The sequence below is a fragment of the Amyelois transitella genome, chromosome 23, assembly GCF_032362555.1.
Source record: "Amyelois transitella isolate CPQ chromosome 23, ilAmyTran1.1, whole genome shotgun sequence".
Classification (NCBI taxonomy): domain Eukaryota; kingdom Metazoa; phylum Arthropoda; class Insecta; order Lepidoptera; family Pyralidae; genus Amyelois; species Amyelois transitella.
Genome location: NC_083526.1, coordinates 5,415,208 through 5,434,455, shown reverse-complemented (window position 1 = coordinate 5,434,455; position 19,248 = coordinate 5,415,208). Strand labels below are relative to the sequence as shown.

Sequence of the window (19,248 nt, the reverse complement as noted above, 5' to 3'; positions counted from 1 at the left end):
TATGCCCTTCTCCGTACATAATTAAAAAATAATCGATTATGATTATGTATGTTAATTATTTTGTGGGGTTCTCATCACTAAGATTAAAATTATTCTTTCAAAATTTTCAAAAAATTTTGTCTGATGTGATGACTGATGACATTGACAGTTTTCTCAAAGTTGTTTGTTTTGTTTGAAGTTAGAAACTGAATTTGAATTGAAATTTGCTGAACTTTTTTTGATTGAACTTGAAAGAACGAAAATTTGTCACTGAAGTTAGAAGTTACATTTATTTTTGAGTCTGAATTCAATTCAAAACAAAAACAAAACTTTTTGAAATTTGGAAACAACAGTAAAATTTTAATTTTGTTGGTTTTATCATATTAATTATTTATTTATATCAACTGAGAAATGTCGTGGATTGAGGGTTTACGCGGTAATAACTTTATTTTTGATTTTCTTTTTTGGATAATACCTACTAGTAGTTATAATTAGATTTAAGTTATGTGACGTTAATAAGTGATACCTTGTATCCAATTTTAAAAATAAATCTATTTTATTCTGTAGTTGGGACCTTTCAGACTTTTTAAAACTGTAGGCTCTGTCTACCCCTGAGATCTACCCTGTAAGAAAGATGTATGTAGAAAGATGTGATCTCTGACAACCCCCAAGCTCAACTAATCCGGAAAATGGTGACATTATAATATTAAATACATACATACATGTTGTCACGTCTATATCACTAGCGGGATAGACAGCAGTCTTGAAAGGCTACATTCAGCTGTTAAGCTGATATAATTGAGATTCTAATAGTGACAGATTGCTTGCCCATTGCCTAAAGAAGAATCCCAAGTTTATAAGCCTATCCTTTAGTCGTTATAATTGATTGATATTTGTGCCAGGAACCACACGGCACTTAATTATAATATTCATGATGGATTGAGATTTAAATAGTGACAGGTTGCTAACCCAGCACCTAAAAGAGGAATCCCGAGATTATAAGCCTTTCACTTGATTGAATTTTGCGGACTCTTTTGAGGAGATCTGATAGTATAGACATAAAATGTAATTATGGGTTAGACACACAAGGGACCGAAATAGGCAGAAAGATCTGGAGGAGACCTCTCAGAATGTCAATGGAAAGTTATGGTTTTTTATTGTTATATTTTTTTTTATTATAAAATTTTAAGTCATCAGTACAGATTATAGAATTGACTTATACTATATAACACATAGATTAAGAAATAGTGTTCTAAGGCATTTCTAATTTTATTTATTTATTTATCAATAGCGGCTTTAAGCTGATGCTTGAATATTTCTGCGCTTGTGTTTTTAAATGTTTGTCGTCAGTCGATTTTAAAAGTGTCCACACTTGGAGCACATATCGCTCTCAAGTAGAGAGTTCCACATTTGAATGACATGGTTTGGCAAAATGTGAGTTTTGGGGTTTTACTTAATTCATTTGTGATAAATACAAAGAAAAGAAAAGCCTTTGTTTTGTAGCCATAAGTAAATAATAAATTATACTAAAATAATAGAAAACATTTTTTTTTAAGAATGGATTCAAGGTATCAGTTATACATCAACCTAACTTAAGTTTAATTATATCTTCTACCGCTTTCAAAACACATATATTTAAGAACTGGCAGAACAAACTACACTGCAGTATTTTCATCAGACATCAAATAACAAATAAAGATCTCTTAAATCTAAACCATTGACGAATACACATTGTCTACCTTAAAAAATTGTGAATAGTCTCTGTGTTCTGTTACTTTTACAATCTGCACAGTAAGTACGCAGCTAGCACACTATGTTTTTTCTACATTAACAGGACCTTTATTTATTGTTACAGAAAATGGACAACGAACAGCCTCATCAGGAGTTGGTGAAGTGTGTGGTGGTCGGGGACACGGCGGTTGGCAAGACGCGGTTGATATGCGCGCGCGCATGCAACAAACACGTCTCGCTTTCTCAGCTGATGACGACACATGTGCCAACCGTGTGGGCGATTGATCAATACAGGATTTATAAAGATGTGAGTGTTATTATGATAGCTTTTCTCTGTAGCTCTAAAAAGTATGTGTGAAGAGTGTTAGACAAATGGTTAAAGGGTAAGAAAAAGGTGGCATATGTTCAAATCCTTGGCCAGCCTTTGATTGTTGACTCATGAAACAATGATTCAATATGGATAAGAGTTCCCGGCAATGCAAAAACCTGACTTGACTTATCTAGGATTGTGGTCGCAGGCGCAGCTCAGGCTTCTCTTTAGAGAGGTAACGACGCAACCAGGAGAGTCAAACTTTACTGTAGCTTTTATTTGCCAATATATTATGTGAAACTACATAAGTAAGGTGGCATGTCTTTTTGTGTCACAAAAGCCTCTACTCCAGCCACACTACGCCCCACTACTCCACACTACGCTCCACTACTCCACACTACGCCCCACTACTCCACACTACTTTTTCTTTTCCCTAAGAATCTGGCGTCGGTCACCCACATACATTATATGGTTAAAACCACTGACATACATCTAGCTAGACCTGCAAACATCTACTTCACCCGTCTTCTGCACATCGTTATATCTGGCCTTAATTTCATCTCAATACAATAATGTTTGCAAGCGAACGCAGAAACATTATGAATAGTAATAATTTCATGACTTTCAGAGTCAAAGCCCCGAATCTCGGTGGCGGATCGGGTAGGCCGCCCGAAGGGTAAATAAGGGTCAATCAGCATGTAATTTGTGGGCAAATTTGCATGCAGTCATAATGTATGTTTGTCATGCGATGTTGTTACGTAGTGTTATAGCATACAAAACTGTATTTGTATTTAATTAAAGTTTTATTCATTTATTTGGCATTTGATGTATGAGGGATAGGCTTAAAACTGTCACTAATTTATTCTCAATTATATCATTAAGCTAAACAGCAGAACGTGGCCTGTAAGTCTTTTCAAGACTGTCTACCCCACAAGGGATGTAGACGTGATTATATGTATGTATGTATGTCTGAGACATGTGATGTCTGATGAGACACGTGATTTTGAATTTGATGGTACACGTGATATTAAACAAATGTTGAAAATTATTTTTTGTATTACTTTCCTGTAGCAAATGGAATTAGTTTCAAATAAAAACTTTGCACGGGAATCCTATTAAGTGTTATCTTAATTAAAAAAAAAACAAATGCTTTGTTTGTCAGGTCCTGGAAAGGTCTTGGGAGGTGGTAGACGGAGTCAATGTCTCTCTCAGGCTGTGGGATACCTTCGGAGACCACGAAAAGGACAGGAGATTCGCTTACGGAAGGTAAGGCTTACTCGGAAGTAGTGATGTAATGAATGTCAATTTTTTTTTTAACTCGTGGATGTGAAAGTAAATGTTGATATCTTCTTCCGACATTCGCGAATGCAAATATTCTTTACATCACACAGAATAAGCAGTTTAATGAATCATTTGGTGGGTAAACCAGCTTTACGAACCGAACGGGATGAGGTTTTGTTGGATTATATTTTTTTTTTTATAAAAATCGATTCAACTGTTTTTAAGTATGTCTTTAGGAAAATGAATACAGGTACAATTTGAAAATTTTCAATTTTTGCCATTTAACAGTACAATTAGTCAGAAATAACTAATTTAAACTTCTAATTAATTGTAATAATAAATTAAACAATAATAATTTAAAAAAAATGTCACAATACAATATAATAAGTCTCATAGGTTTTAGAGAAAGTAAATATACCATGATTTTAGTTACATTCACTTTGTTTGTAATTTGTTCGAAAGATGATGTCGTCTCTGTCTAACCCCCGGGAAAGAGGCGTGATTTTATGTTAGTATGTATGTCTCTCTCTTTTAGGTCTGACGTGGTCTTACTTTGCTTTTCAATTACCAACCCTATATCACTGAGAAATTGTGGTGCTATGTGGTATCCGGAGATTAGGTAAGTATTAATTACTACCATCTTGAAGTTAGTCACGGTTCACTTCTCTGAATTTAAGCCTTGACACTGACCTTTAGGCCTTGCGCCAGTGACAACGATCCAGGGTTGGGTAAGTCAGGTTTTAACATAAAGTGACTCCCATCTGACTTCGGCAAAACTGAAGGGAATCTGACTCATATTGGATCATGGTGATACATACAGTGAAGAGAGGGAGCAAATGGAACTAATATAATGAGGAGGATGACAATATATGTATATGGATACCAAAGTGTAAGACGAAAAATACCCGTAATTTTTTTTTTTTTTAATTATGGCGTATTGACACCTGAACTAGGAGTCCTGTATCTCAGGTTATCAACCCTCCACCCCAAGAAAAATGGTCATATTATGTTCACAAGGTTTAATACAAGTATGTATTGGCAAATAAAAGTAAAACTACGAGTACATTGTGAGTGCGAATTAAAGAGAGGGTAGACATTTAAAAAAAAAGAAAGGACAAATCCATTCCTCCCATAGTGCATCTCTAGACTACATACGCTGCCTAGATGCCAAATTTCAAGTTTCTGCACCCAGTGGTTTGATCTGTGCATTGCATTGTCTGTCAGTCAGTCGGTTACTCAATAACGGAAGAGTTGCATATAGGTAGATGTAATTGTAACTTGATATAATGTACTACTACAATGTAGGAAGTATAGACGAAAGTTCAGGAATATACTATATAAAAAAGAAAGAAGGAGAACTGAAGAGGAGAGAAATAATCAAAATCAATTAATCATAGGTACCTATATAATAAAAGGTTGACTGGAAGAGATTGCTTTAGCGATGAGTCCGCCTTTTTTTTTTAACAAACAAATAGAAAAAATACAATAAAAACTCTGATGTTTTTTGCTAACCAAACAAATCATGACAACCGTTGCTATGGCATTCATATGCATATATGTATGCCAGCTGGCTTTGCCTGTTAACGTTAAAATAAACTAATAACAGAAATAATAAAAGATAAATAAAGTAATGTTGTTGCCTACAATAATAATCTTTATTTAATAGGCGCTTTTGCCCCAACACACCTATTCTTCTCGTCGGGTGTAAAAACGACCTGCGATATATGTACAGAGATGAAACATATTTGAACTATTGCAAGGATCGCAGTCCATTTATAAGGTAAGCTATATATTACGTATTAAATTTACATGTAAAACATGCACAATGAAGCGAAATGCTGTAATAATTTTTACAATATTGTAGGGTCTAAATATTATTCCGATTTACAGGGCGCCGCGTAAAAGCGACTTAGTAATGCCTGACCAAGGCCGAGCATTGGCACACGAGTTCGGCATATACTACTATGAGACGTCAGTGTTTACCTACTATGGCATAAATGAGGTGTTCGAGAACGCTATCAGAGCCGCTTTGATTGCTCGGAGGCAGCAGAGATTCTGGATGACCAATTTGAAGAGGGTTCAACGCCCTTTGTTACAGGTACTATCCCACCGCTGCCACCAAAAATTATGGTCGTTAAACGGTAATTTATTGTAAATACTCTACTCAGGTATCAATAATAACAAATATAAATAATTAATTAATCTTTTAATAATAGAGATTAAGAGAATATCAAATTCAACGCCAACGAATTAAAAAAGTCAATAAAGCTAACTTGTGTAAAAATTTTCTGACTTACGAATCAAAAATATTTTGAAACTAATTAATCACATTTTGAATATGACAAGACTAATTTATGTATTTAAAATTACATTCCTACATCTTTAAGCCTTACATCTCCTGTTTATTATGAGGTTTTTAGATTTGGCTATTTATCCTTATTTTTGGTTTTGGTTGTAGGCGCCGTTCAGACCGCCGAGGCCTATGGAGCCCGAAGTAGCTGTGGTAAACAGCGTATACCTGGAAAACATGACTACCTTACTACGGCAACAGGTACATACATTTTGCTTTGTTACTTTAACCCTTGACTTTACTTATACATACATATATTCACGTCTATATCCCTTGTGGGGTAGGCAGAGCCAACTGTCTTGAAAAGACTGATAGGCCACGTTCAGCTGTTTGGCTTAATGATAGAATTGAGATTCAAATAAGTAGTGACAGGTTGCTAGCCCATCGCCTAGGCCTATAAGCTGGATAACAAAAGTATCTAAGCCGTGAGAAGTATGCAGGATGGCGTGTTAGAAGTGGATAAGTGTAATCTCCGCCTACTCCTCTTGGAAAGAGGCGTGATTTTATGTATGTAAAATCCGTAAAGAATTCCTTAATCCGTTAAGAGAATAGCGTATACAATACAAAACATTGTCTACTGTTTTATTATATGTTTTGATATAATTTCCCAGTATTTCTCCGACATGGTGATAATCTGCGGCGCCAAAGGCTTCCCGGTACACCGGTTCATGCTCGCGGCCGCCTGCGAGGCCTTCCACCGGCTCCTCAGCACCGACTGCGCTAATTTGTCAGCCGAACTAAGAGCTAGTTCTAGTGAGAGTAGTATGGTGAGTTGTTTCTTATATATAAATTTAATTCTTGATTGTGGTGAGTTTTTTCTCAGGTATGGTGAGATGTTTCTCGGATGAGGTGAGTTGTTTCTCGGGTATCGTGAGACGATTCCCGGATATAGTGAGTTGTTTCTCGCGTATGGTGACATGTTTCTCGGAGGTGTGACTTGTTTCTCCAATGTGGTAAGTGTTTTCTCGGACATGATGCCTTAATATTTGACATGCATTTTGACAATACATATTTGATTACGGATATGTTCTTACATACCAATCCTGAAATTGTAATTTAATTTTTTGACATTGTGTCAAAGTACCTCATCATTAACGAAAACAAAAATAGTTGAGTGAACTCTAAATTAAGAAAGTAATTCATTATACAATTTTAATGTACCTAAGGTCAATAAATTATCTAATAGCGTTTAAGAAACATGACCAAATGCATCATAATTTTCGAAAAAAATATCAAGTGACTGTTTTTTTATTACGTAACCAAATTCTCAAGAAAAGCAGTAGTAATTACCGGTTATACTTACTTGTACATACATACATATTGTCACGTCTATATCCCTTGCGGGGTAGACAGAGCCAACAGTCTTGAAAAGACTGAATGGCCACGTTCAGCTATTTGGCTTTATGATAGAATTGAGATTCAAATAGTGACAGGTTGCTAGCCCATCGCCTAAAAAAAATAATCCCAATTTTGTAAGCCTATACTTACTTGTATTTGTATAAAAATTAAGATGGTTCGTTTCAGGTCAGTAGCATGGGTGAAGCGACGACCGGTGAATTTAATGAGGACACAGAATATCTGATACGGCAGGACCAAGCTAAACAAATGAGGTGAGTGATGTAAAGATGTGTACAATTTATATTGTGTATGTATGTATATCTATGTACAAATTATTATTTTCCAGATCGGTGATATATAATAAGTAAGTAATAACATACATATATTATAGGAATATGCTTTTGTAGAAGCAATTATTTCTAGTTTTTAGTTTATTGGTGACACACAAAAATTTTAAATATATGTTTTTTTATTAGATTTAAGGGTGTGTTATTATAGCTTTTAAAATAAAGGTTTAGAGTTGAGTTTTGATCTCGTAACACAAGTCTCGAACTTATGTGGGCTAACTCTGAGTAATCTGTCCCGTATATAAATATTTATTTATTTATTCCTTATAATTTTTCTTGTCTTTCTCAGGGTGTGGGACCAGATCAAACGTCGTTCCTCTTGCCAGATTCTGCCCTTGAGCGACAGTTGCAAGAAACCGCCGGACTTATACAGAGAGGTCAATCACCCCGCCATCAACTCTATAAGGGTTGTTAAGGTAAAATCATCTATGTATATTAAAAAAAAAATATGTTGTCTTAGAATTTGCTGCCAACTGAAAAATACATACATACATAATATGGTCACGTCTATATCTCTTGCGGGGTAGACAGAGCCAACGGTAATAAAACTGAAAAACAATAGACTGAAAAATATTATGTACAGATTTTTTTATATTTTGTAATGAGATGAATGTCAGAGATAAAGGTGTGTTACATGCGCCTTCAACAGGAATAATTTAATGTACACACAAGCCAATTATAATTGGCACAGACCAATCTACATCAAAATCCTATGGTAGTTTTTAATAGGTAGAATTTGAGAGTGGGCTGTACCCTATGTCTATCAGAAAAAGAAGTTGATATATTATTTTATAAACTATTCAAGCAACAGCTAATAAGCAAACCTTATTTCTTTGTCAACGAATACTTAAACTGGTAATAAACTATTTTCTAACTATATTATTGACTATTGCAATAGCAAGCAAGGTTTAAGAGAGGATGTATTTGACTTAGTAAATTATGCGTACACAATGCTTTAAAGAATAAAAATAAAGTATTCACTGTAAACAATTTATTTTCTCTTTACAATTTTGTAAAGTATGTATCAATGGTTTCAGTGTGACAAAATCCAACACGCGACATCGCAAACTCAGACGATAGTGACCATGAGCAAACTCATATCGCAAACGGTGATGCAAGAAATCATCAATTTCATATACACTGGAGTTTTGGATAGCGGCGCTTTCAAACAGCAGGTGAGGTGAAACCTTATTTTAGAAGTTATAAGGTGCATTTTTGGTTGATAAAGCATATTAAATGGTTGAATTGAGAAACTTCATTTTATTTAAGTTTTTTGATTAAAAAGGGTACTTTGCTTTTAAATAGCTTAGTTATTAAGAATATAAGGTGATTTTTAGACAAAAATAATGGTGGGTAGTTTTATCGTATACACTGGCGTTAAGACTGGGGAAAAATTACTGGCGTTAAGAAATTAGGATAATTTACGTTTAAACAGTAGGTTAGAAGATGGAAGCCTTGTAATTAAAGCTATAAGGTGGCTTTTAGATTGAATAAAAAGAGTTCATTTACACTAGAATTTTGGATAGCAGTGCATTGAAAGAGCAGGTGAGATGAAGTCTTATTATTGAAGTTATAAGGTGCATTTTGGATAAATAAAAAGAGGGTACCTACTATACTAGTGTTTTAAACAGTTTTGTTTCTTAGGCCAGCCACATACATACATTATGGATTTGTAGTGGCTTTGGCGCAAAACGTCTCTTTCGCAAAATGTCCCCTGGTCGCAAAACATCTCTTTCGCAGAATGTCTCTTTCGCAGAACATCTCTTTCACAGAATGTCTCTTTCGCAGAACATCTCTTTCGCAGGATGTCTCTTTCGCAGAATGTCTCTTTCGCAAAATGTCGCGCCAGGGACTTAGAATAAAATTTGATTCTCAAAGCAAAATCATTTATTACAATTATAGAGTAATTATGCAACCTTAAACTACTTAATTTTTGGGTCCAAAACAAACTTTGTCAATGTTTATTTTGATTAGCAATACTTTATTAGCAAGTACCTTACAGTATAAAAAATAAATAAGTACTTACATTTTTGTTTATTTTTCTTAATGAAAGATTTATTTTCTTAATCATTTACGAAAAAAATAATTTATGTAACAAATTTTAATTAATAACAAAGGTTAATTTAAATGCGAAAATTTATTTTTTGAATCATTTATGAAAATGATAAAAATAATTTTATTCGCAATGTTTAATAATTAACCAAAGTTAACTTTAGTACCACAATTAAGATATGCATTTTAATTATATTTTCTTTTTATCAATAATATATGTTAATCATTTATAAAAATGATTAAAATATATTTTATTTGCAATACTTGGTAACTAAAGTAAATTACAATGCCAAAATTCGTTTATTTGACATTTTAATATATTAAATTTATTTTTTTAATCATTTAAAAAATGATATAAAAATATTTTTATTTTTTATTTAACATATTTTAGTGCCATAATGAGAAGCCAGTTATGTTTAAGGTCAACACGGGGGAGTGTTTCATATTTTTCTCAAAGTTTGTTTTGGACCCAAAAATTAAGTAGTTTAAGGTTGCATAATTACTCTATAATTGTAATAAATGATTTTGCTTTGAGAATCAAATTTTATTCTAAGTCCCTGGCGCGACATTTTGCGAAAGAGACATTCTGCGAAAGAGACATCCTGCGAAAGAGATGTTCTGCGAAAGAGACATTCTGCGAAAGAGATGTTCTGCGAAAGAGACATTCTGCGAAAGAGATGTTTTGCGACCAGGGGACATTTTGCGAAAGAGACGTTTTGCGCCAAAGCCTTTGTAGTCTCGATTATCGAATTCATTTATTTTAACTTACTGTACCCATATTTTAATTTCCCATTTAGAAATGCACTATTTTTCTTGGATACTATAGTCAGTAGACTATTTAGTCGATCGAAATATTCCATATATATGTGGCGGGTCTTATAGTTGTATTGTTCTCTTTGTCAAATCTTTATCTAATCTTTTGTATTCTACTTACTTAAAGTATTATATTTATTTAGTGTGTGTATTTTAAATAATAACGAAATAAATAATAATATTTGTATTAATAACATGTCTTTCAAAGTCCGCCGCTATTGGATTGCTACTGGTAAATCTGATTATTATAATAATCGCCATTTAACCATTTTTAATTCGTTTTATTATTTGCCTTCACAGTGTGAACATATTATATAGAAGTAATTGTACATACCTACATACATTCATAAAATCACGCCTCTTTCCCGGAGGGGTAGGTTATTATTATTTGTTTATCCACATCATATTGTAGTTTATTAAATTTATATCGTGTTGATGTCATTATCATTTATTTTTCATATCATTGCATAGTCTTGGTTGAACTCTTAGTTTTTTACTCAAAGAATAAAATCATGAAAATAAAAGACATTTTATTATAAATTATTTTATTTCTAAAGTTTAACCTAAACATTCAGCGTGAATTTTTATCGATTAAGGAAATTTTTACAGTTAGTATACATATTTGAACGATGAAACTGAGTAGCTTCCTAATATTTTTCACAACTTTTAAAACTAAAAGGAGCGAAAGTTTTGTTTGTTTACTAAGAATCAAAACATCTGCTCAATACATTTTTACTGGAGAGTTTTTTTTTTACTTTTCGCTATCAGTTTCACCACCGATGCTCTTATGGTGAGGGAAATACACATTCAGGAAAAAAATTCCGTGTTGATGATGATGTCCTAAGCCGGTTAGAAATGGCGGTTTTGAATTTAACTGCTTGATAACCAAACTGGAATATAAGTACATATTTATAAGAAAGAAGTGATGTATTGGAAAAAAGTTCTGTTATTTTTCAAGGGTTGAAAGGAGTCAAGAATTTATATCTTAGACTCGTGCAATTTCATCATTATAGCAATAATGATGAAACGACAAGCTAGATATACAAATAGTACACTGAACGAAATATTGTCAACATTTTTCTTTATTTATTCATGAGCATATACATTAATTTATTCAAGTGTTAAAGCAAGCGCAATCTGTGTCACTTCCTCTATTTTACTTGCAAATTAGATGATAAACATACATACATATAGTCACTACTATATACCAGACAGAGCCAACAGTCCCAAAATGACTGAAAGATCACGTTCAGCTGTATGGCTTAATGATGGAATTGAGATTCAGTTGTGACAGATTGTTAGCCCATCGCCTGCAAGAGGGATCCCAAGCTTATCAGCCCCTCTTTTAGTTGCCGTTTACTACATCCATTGGAAAGATATAGAGTTGTCCTATTCTAAAGTGTCGGAAACGACACGGCACCAAATTAGACGATTCGGAATATTTATTTATCTGTTTAATTAGCACACATAACCGATTGTAGTGGTTATAGAAAACAACAGATAATACAAAGTTTAAGTTTCTGAACTGAACTGAAAACAGTGTACATAAGATTTAATTTACATTTTTTAGGAAATACGTCAAGCAGCCGAACTACTAGGCTTCACTGAATTAGTGAAATTGAGCCAGTTTATACTGGACCAACACTTGCTTTTCGATAAAGGATTCATGTTGCAATTCCACACGGTAAGTGTCGAAAAAATCGGATTCTATTTATTTATACTTACTTGTAACACTAGCTTTCCGAGCGCGGTTTCACCCGCGTGAACTTACAACCATGCCCATAACAGTGGAATAACAAGAAGACATAACATTTTAAAAAATCCTGAGCCTATCCCTTATTCGCTTTTTATGAGATTCACGGGAAGTGGTCTTATTCAAAAGGGCCGGGAACCACACGGCAGAAATATTGAGTAAATATGTTTGATTTTTCAGCCTCTACCCCAACGCCTTCGCGATATGTACGTAGAGAGGAATCTCTTCGCGGATGTGACTTTTGATCTTGACGATGGCATACATTTAGCGCACAGAGCTATATTGATGGCCAGATGTGACCCTATGAAGGCCATGTTCCAAGGCCATTTTAGGGAGAGCACTTCTAGAGTGGTAAGTATTCTTGTTGGACACGCACTTAGCTTTTGTTAACAAGTCGTACGCCGCGAACTAATACCTCGAGAACACTTCTATTTTTAAATAAAAACTTTATAACGGAAATTTGTTTAAAGTTCTAATGAAAGATCTTTCGTACCTTTTAAGTCTCATCATGACTAGCGGTTTGTGTTATCGCGTTGCAAACATACATGCATACAAAAAAATATTTTTTACAAATTGATTGGTATATATTATATAAGTAGGATAGATGGGTACATGCATACAAAAAACAATATTTCGCTTCAAATTGATTGGTATATAATATAAGTAGATGGGTTCTTTTTGAGGAATGTCAAAATATAAACGGGATATTTTGTATCCGTTGAACTAATGTACCAAAGGGCTTCTCCCATAGTAAAACCTCTTTTTATATGGATATTTCACTTGGCAAAATCCCAATAGTTGTCACTGTTTACCTATAAAGTCACTATTTTATAGGCAAATAGTGACAATTATTTGTTGTATTTAGTGAAAACTAGTCGTACTTACCACTATACACGTACACATGTTAAATTAATCTTTGCTCGTTTTCAGATATCGTTCCCGGGCGTGAAAATGTACGCTTTCCACATACTCCTCTGCTACATATATTCCGACAAGATACCAATGGTCGAGCCCACAAGATGTCTGGAACTGTTGGAACTAGCTAACAGACTGTGTATGAACAGACTGGTGACCTTGGTGGAGGCGAGGGTCATACATCAGTTGCAGCATCACGATACGTGAGTTTTTCAATGATTATACATACGTACATACATTTAATCACGTCTTTTTCCTTTGCGGGGAGGACAGAGCCAACAGTTTCAAAAAGAAGAATTGGCTACGTTCAGCTGTTTGGTTTAATGATAGAGTGATTATTGTGGTGATGATTGTAGTAAATGATGAGATGGATGATAATGAATGATGATTGAGATTGATTACGCAGATTGATAAATGTGAATGATGAGGATACAGCGTGATGAATAATAATAATGATGGTTGATAAAGAAGAATGATCCTCCGTCTTCCCCGCAAGGGATACAGACGTAATTATATGTATGTATCTTTGGTGTGACATTTGTATTTTCAATTTTTGGGAGAAATAAATGAATTTATTATATTATTTGTTAAATCTAATAAAACTAAAGTTAAAAAAAAAATTATTAGGTATATAGTATTTGTAATATTTATTGAAAAACTAAAGTCAGTAACGTATTGGTTAAGGTTTCACGCTGGCCATGTAAAATTTTTGGCTGTTCCAGACTTTCACCTAGTGACGATTTACATAATAATCATTTTGTCTAATGATAAAGGGTTACTCATTCCTTTCAGGGTGTGTGGCGATGATGAGCAAGTTGTGGAAATCGCGCTGTCGCTCTTGGAGCCAGTGAAGGTATGTCAAAAATTTCCATTTAATTAACCTCTGAAAAAAAAGATACTACTTCCTCCTGGCCATAATCCCTGGTACATCCTCACCACTCTGGTGAGGAACTCGGAGTACGACCTTGACCATGGTTTGGGTGATTTAACTGCTTCAAATCTTTGCTTCAGATTTTATGAAAATTAAATGAGAATTAATGACAAAATTAAATTTTTAATGTCTTTAGAATTTTTATTTTTTTAATAATGATAGCTTGGAAAAGTTTATAGCTAAAAGAACATTTGCTTTTAAAGCATTATATAAAATACTTTAGCTTTCTTTAAGTAGTTTAAAGCAGTGAGAATGGTCATATATTTTTCATAAATTATGAATCACAGCTAAATCTCATAAAATTCAAAGGCTCGGTCTTAAATTATTTTAAATTATTTAAATACCTGATTCTCTCGATCTTTCTCCTGGCTTTAGTCCCGGTTGCATCTTCGCCACTCTGGCGAGGAGCCCGAGGTTTGCCCTTGACCATGAGTCCTGGATTGGGTGAGTTAGGTTTTTACACGATGCGACTCCCGTCCGACCTTCCCCACCTTTGCAGGGAAATCTTACCCGTATTGGATCGATCATGGTTACACAACCAGTTGCGTTAATGTGCAGGTTTTCTCACGATGTTTTGCGTCACCGTAAGAGTTTTAACTGTTTCAAAACGCGAATTCGTATGGAATTGAATTAGTACCATCGCGTTACCACTAGATGGCGCTGATTAAATCTCATAGACATTCGCGTTGTGCTCGATCCGTGAAACTAGCAGTAACCCCTCAGGTATTGATAAGTATGAGATGAGAGTGCTTAGAGGGTCAACTACAAACTTAAGTAACTGAGTCAAGCGGCTGAACGTGGCCTTTCAGTCTTTTGATGACTGTTGGCTCTGCCTACCCTGCAAGTATATATACATATATGCAGGGTATATATATAATCACGTGTATAATGATAGAATTGAGACACAAATAGCCAGGTTGCTAGCCCATCGCCTATCCTTTAGTTGCCTTTTACGACATCCATGAGACGGAGTGGTCCTATTCTTTTTTCTATTGGTGCCGGCAATTTGATTAAATTCAAAAGGGCAGCAGTGATGGTAGATGTAAGAAAAGGAAATAAATAAATGTGTATTTTGTTTTTTTTAGTTGCACAACGCGCACAATTTGGCGGATTGGTGCATGTGGCGCCTATGTAGCGCGTACGACAGAGTCTGTCGCGCTAAATACCTCAGTTCCGCTTCTAGGGACTATCTGTCCGATAATCGGTGGCCGCCTGTTTGGTGAGTGTGATATGGTCTTTTTTTTATGTACTTAGTCGTATGTATGTTTGTTTGTCCGCGATTATCTCGCGTTTCGCTGGACCGATTTTGATGTGGTTTTCAGGACAGTGTTTGTGACACTTGGGTGTAGGTTTTAGATATTTAACCGACATTTGAAAGGAGGATATCGATTGGAGGCGGTTCTCTTTTTACAAAAGTTATTATCATAGCGTTTTTCATCGTACTCTCTGCCTTCTATGTGTAGTTGTAGTTGGAACTGACTTTAAGTGCAAAGGCTCTTAAGGGTTCTGCGGTTATGCAATCTCAGAGAACAATTACAAATCTAAACGATAAAAACAAAATTCAGAAAATAACTGAATTCCTATATTAGATAAATTTTCGCTCATGCTCTCTTGTGAGATTTTTAACCACTGCGCTATTTAGGTTGTGTATAAAATTTGAGGATTGGTATCAAACTGCCTATAATTCATTTATTATTACTGGTCACTTACACGGCATCACTATGATATCGAAAACCTCTTTATTTAAAATCAACAGAAAATACGCTTTAATAAATGAGATAAATAATGACAGAGAAACAAGATAATGTTGTATATTTTTGTCTTTTTCTCTCATTAGGTACGTGAAAGAGTACGACTATTACCAGAAATGCGTGACGGAACAAAACAAAGAACAGAAGGAGATCAGACCAAGTGGTTCTGTGCAGGCGAATCAACAGACTGGATGTCTATGTTTTAGCAGTAAGTATTTTCTTAATTTTATCCCATAGTCGCCTTTCACCACATTTATAGGATAGAGATGACCATCTCATAGGACCCTATACTTTTTTATATTAGTGCCGGGAACCACACATACAATGTTATTTTACATATATAATCTGTGGCACTATTGTAGGTAAAGTCCGCCGGGAAAGTGAACCCGGCACCGCGGAGCCGCCGGCGGACGTGACGACCGCGCTGTGTCGCGCCGCCGACGCCGTGCATCATCCGCCTCTCTGACAGCACACCTATTGGAGGTAGGACTTACTTTATGACCGATAATAATGTTAATATTATCACTATTACAGTAACGACAGTCTAAAAGACGATTGGCTATGTCTGTCCCGCGAGGGATATAGACGTGATTATATGTATGTATGTATGTAGGTCTATAGTCCAATATATAGGTATATATATATTGTAAGAAGAGAAATGTTAAAATGGGATAGTGTCCCAGCTAGAAGATTATCTTCGATATTAAAAAATTCGTAATTTATTTGTGACGTAGAAATTTAAAAATAGAAGGGTTTATAAATGAACTTACGTTAACTATAAAAGAACAGATTTGTCTGACTATTGCACTAAAAACTTGGAAACGCTTGTATGATTACGCTCTCAGAACTTGCATAGGCGTTTGACTTTCTTGATATGTTGAATCAATGTAAAAATCATTACATTTTACGATATGAAGACACGACTGCGATTACTTTTTTATATTTTGTTATGAAGAACTATTATAATTGAAGTTCCAAAGGCTTTTCTGAAAAATTAAAAAAAAATTAATGGGGCTCCACAAGGCATCATTTTCAGACCAACATTTTTCGTTAATATGATTTGCTTATTTAAGAAAAAATATTCTCTTTCTTTCAGATCTCTCCGTTTAGCGGTGCTGTTGCCCGTTTCAATGTGCTTCATGAGCACGATACTGACCATTCTCGTACTATTTCACATATACACTTAAACTAGTCTTAACATAGAGATTGCACTCGATTTAACACTTGACTGCTATTATTTATAAGGCTGATATTGCATTGTCATAATTCGTACGGACTTTGAAACTTGATTTTATGAAAATTAAATAAGAATTAATGAAAAAATTTAATTTTTAAAGTCTTATCTCTACAATTTTTTTTTTTTTTTTATAATGAAAGCTTGGAAAAGCTTTTAAATCATAATCTATTTTCAGAACTTTTTAGCTAAAAGAAAATTTGCTTCTAAAGCATTACTTAAAAAACTTTAGCTTTATTTAATTACTTTAAAGCAGTGAATATGGTCATTTATTTTTCATAAATTATGAATCATAGCCAAATCTCATAAAATTGTGAAGCTCAAAGGCTCGGTCTTAATTTTTTTTAACCAATAAGAAAAAAAGATTTAAGTTTAATAAAATTTGTGACAATGTAGTAACAGTTACTTTTGATTATAATTATATTAAGGGCTGGTTTGTGAGTTTTAACCGTTTTGTGTTTTTTTATTGTCACATGTTACGGATTTTTAAAATGCGTTTATGTTTAAAAAAAGTATTTAAAATATAACAGATTTCAAAAATTACGAACTATTTCAACAATTTTTACTTATAATTTAAGTTTTTTTTTCGAAAAGTAAATATATTTTAATATAAAAAAGTCAGGCTTAGATATTTTCGTAAAAAATGAATTTTTAAAATGTTTTATCCACAATTTTAATTCCACTTATTGAGAGGTTAGATCTAAACGGTTTCGGTAAGCACATGTGCCTCTAATGTAACTTTATTGTAACAACAACCATCGTGTGGATAAAAGTTAATGAGAAATCAGGTGATTACACACTGGTCATATTATTACATTTGAACTTTGAACTAATGATGCCCATTAGTGCTCACATATAGATGGAGAGTAACCCGTTTGTATCAAGATACTGGATTGGATAAGTTTCTGTAAGAACCTACTCCCGTCTGATCTCCGCAACCTTTGCAGGTGAATCTAACTCATATTGAATTATGATTACACATCCAGCTGCCCGAATATACAGGTTACCTCCATTTTTTTTTCCTCAGTTTCTTCGGTTTGCAATGAAACTAATGTAAGTAACTCAGAATAGTACCACGTTTTCCTAAAAATTAATTGTTTAGTTTTTAGGGGGCCATTAGTTTTTTTTAGTGGAAGAAAAGATTGGTTTAATCAGTGTGTGGTCACTTTATTATTGTGTGCAATATTGAAGGTGAGTTTAGCTTGGTGCTTGATCATAGAGTATTATAAACATAAGTAAGTACCTACCATCAGTATTTAAATATATCCGCATGACGTTTGTCTTGACTATGCTCATAAGTTCTCGTTTTTTTTTATTTATTTGTAGTGTCAAAACAATATTGATGACTGTATTAATGGTCGAGAAATAAGCTAAAAGTTAAGGAGCGAGATATAAGTACATATAAGTTCTGTATAAAATAAACACCCTGTCTCTTAACAAGTCAAAACCGCTAACTTGCTCCTAAATACTATTTATGTAACCAGTTTTGTATATCCTTAACATTTTTTTATTTGAAGTTTTAATTTTAAGTTAAATTGCGGTCTTAAGAGGAAATGCAAGCATTCATCATCATCAGATCATCGATATTGACATTTATTGTATACATCCGATTCTTTTTACATATTAGGTTGTAATAACACAAATTATACGTGCATGTAACTTTTATTTGTCAACTAAAAAACTTAATATGTTTCTTGAAATATTTGCTTAGAATCCCAGTATTTCCTCGTAAGACGACTTGTCACAGCTCACGATCACCTTTGAATATTTTAGCGCTAAGTATAGACTGTGTTTTATATATATATAAAAACTTAGGTTATTAAATGCTGGTTGTTGTATGGTTTCCAAAACGGATTATATCAATTATGGCTACGACTGCATAAAAAACATATTATAAATAATTATTACATACATACATCATACATACACATATAAAATTGTTTACAATAAACATACTTAATTAGCACTTCGATGGAAGTGTTTTTCTTTTTTTGTGAAGCTTATGAAAAGATAAAATCAGAAGTGGTACCTACATGTAAATCGACGAGCTTGCATGAAGAGATTTATGAATGTGGATGAAGCGAAAGAAGTATGCAGGGAACGGGGCAAATGGAAAGATGTAGTCTCTGCCTACCCCTGCGGGAAAGAGGCCCGATTTTATGTTTATACTACGTCAATTACAATATGTAATCGCAATAACCCGCCGTCTCATAACTGAGCGGTGGCGGGCTAGCCACTAGGTACATAGTATAAAACAAAGTCGCTATTTTAGTCTGTTTGTCTGTATGCTTAAATCTTTAAAATTACGCAACGGATTTTGATGCGGTTTTTTGTAACAGGTAGGGTGATTAAAGAGGAAGGTTTTTATTTTGTTTATTTACATTTATAATTTTGCACCCGTGCGAAGCCGGGCCGGGTCGCTAGTTTTCTATAAAATATTAATTGCTATAATTGATGTAACCC

The 19,248-nt window shown here is 34.0% G+C and overlaps 1 protein-coding gene across 1 annotated transcript; it reads left to right on the top strand.

Moving 5' to 3' along the window:
- The first annotated feature begins 1,834 nt into the window (after positions 1–1,834).
- Positions 1,835–16,780, top strand: LOC106130670 (rho-related BTB domain-containing protein 1). The gene is made up of 18 exons (XM_060951037.1): positions 1,835–2,017; positions 3,183–3,286; positions 3,837–3,920; positions 4,968–5,081; positions 5,192–5,399; positions 5,760–5,852; positions 6,263–6,418; positions 7,176–7,261; positions 7,626–7,752; positions 8,374–8,511; positions 11,772–11,885; positions 12,135–12,305; positions 12,885–13,072; positions 13,662–13,722; positions 14,886–15,019; positions 15,638–15,759; positions 15,914–16,034; positions 16,648–16,780. Exons 1-17 carry the CDS (start codon positions 1,838–1,840, stop codon positions 16,015–16,017), a joined length of 2,184 nt encoding a protein of 727 aa, XP_060807020.1. The 5' UTR covers positions 1,835–1,837; the 3' UTR covers positions 16,018–16,034; positions 16,648–16,780.
- The last annotated feature ends 2,468 nt before the right edge of the window (positions 16,781–19,248 follow it).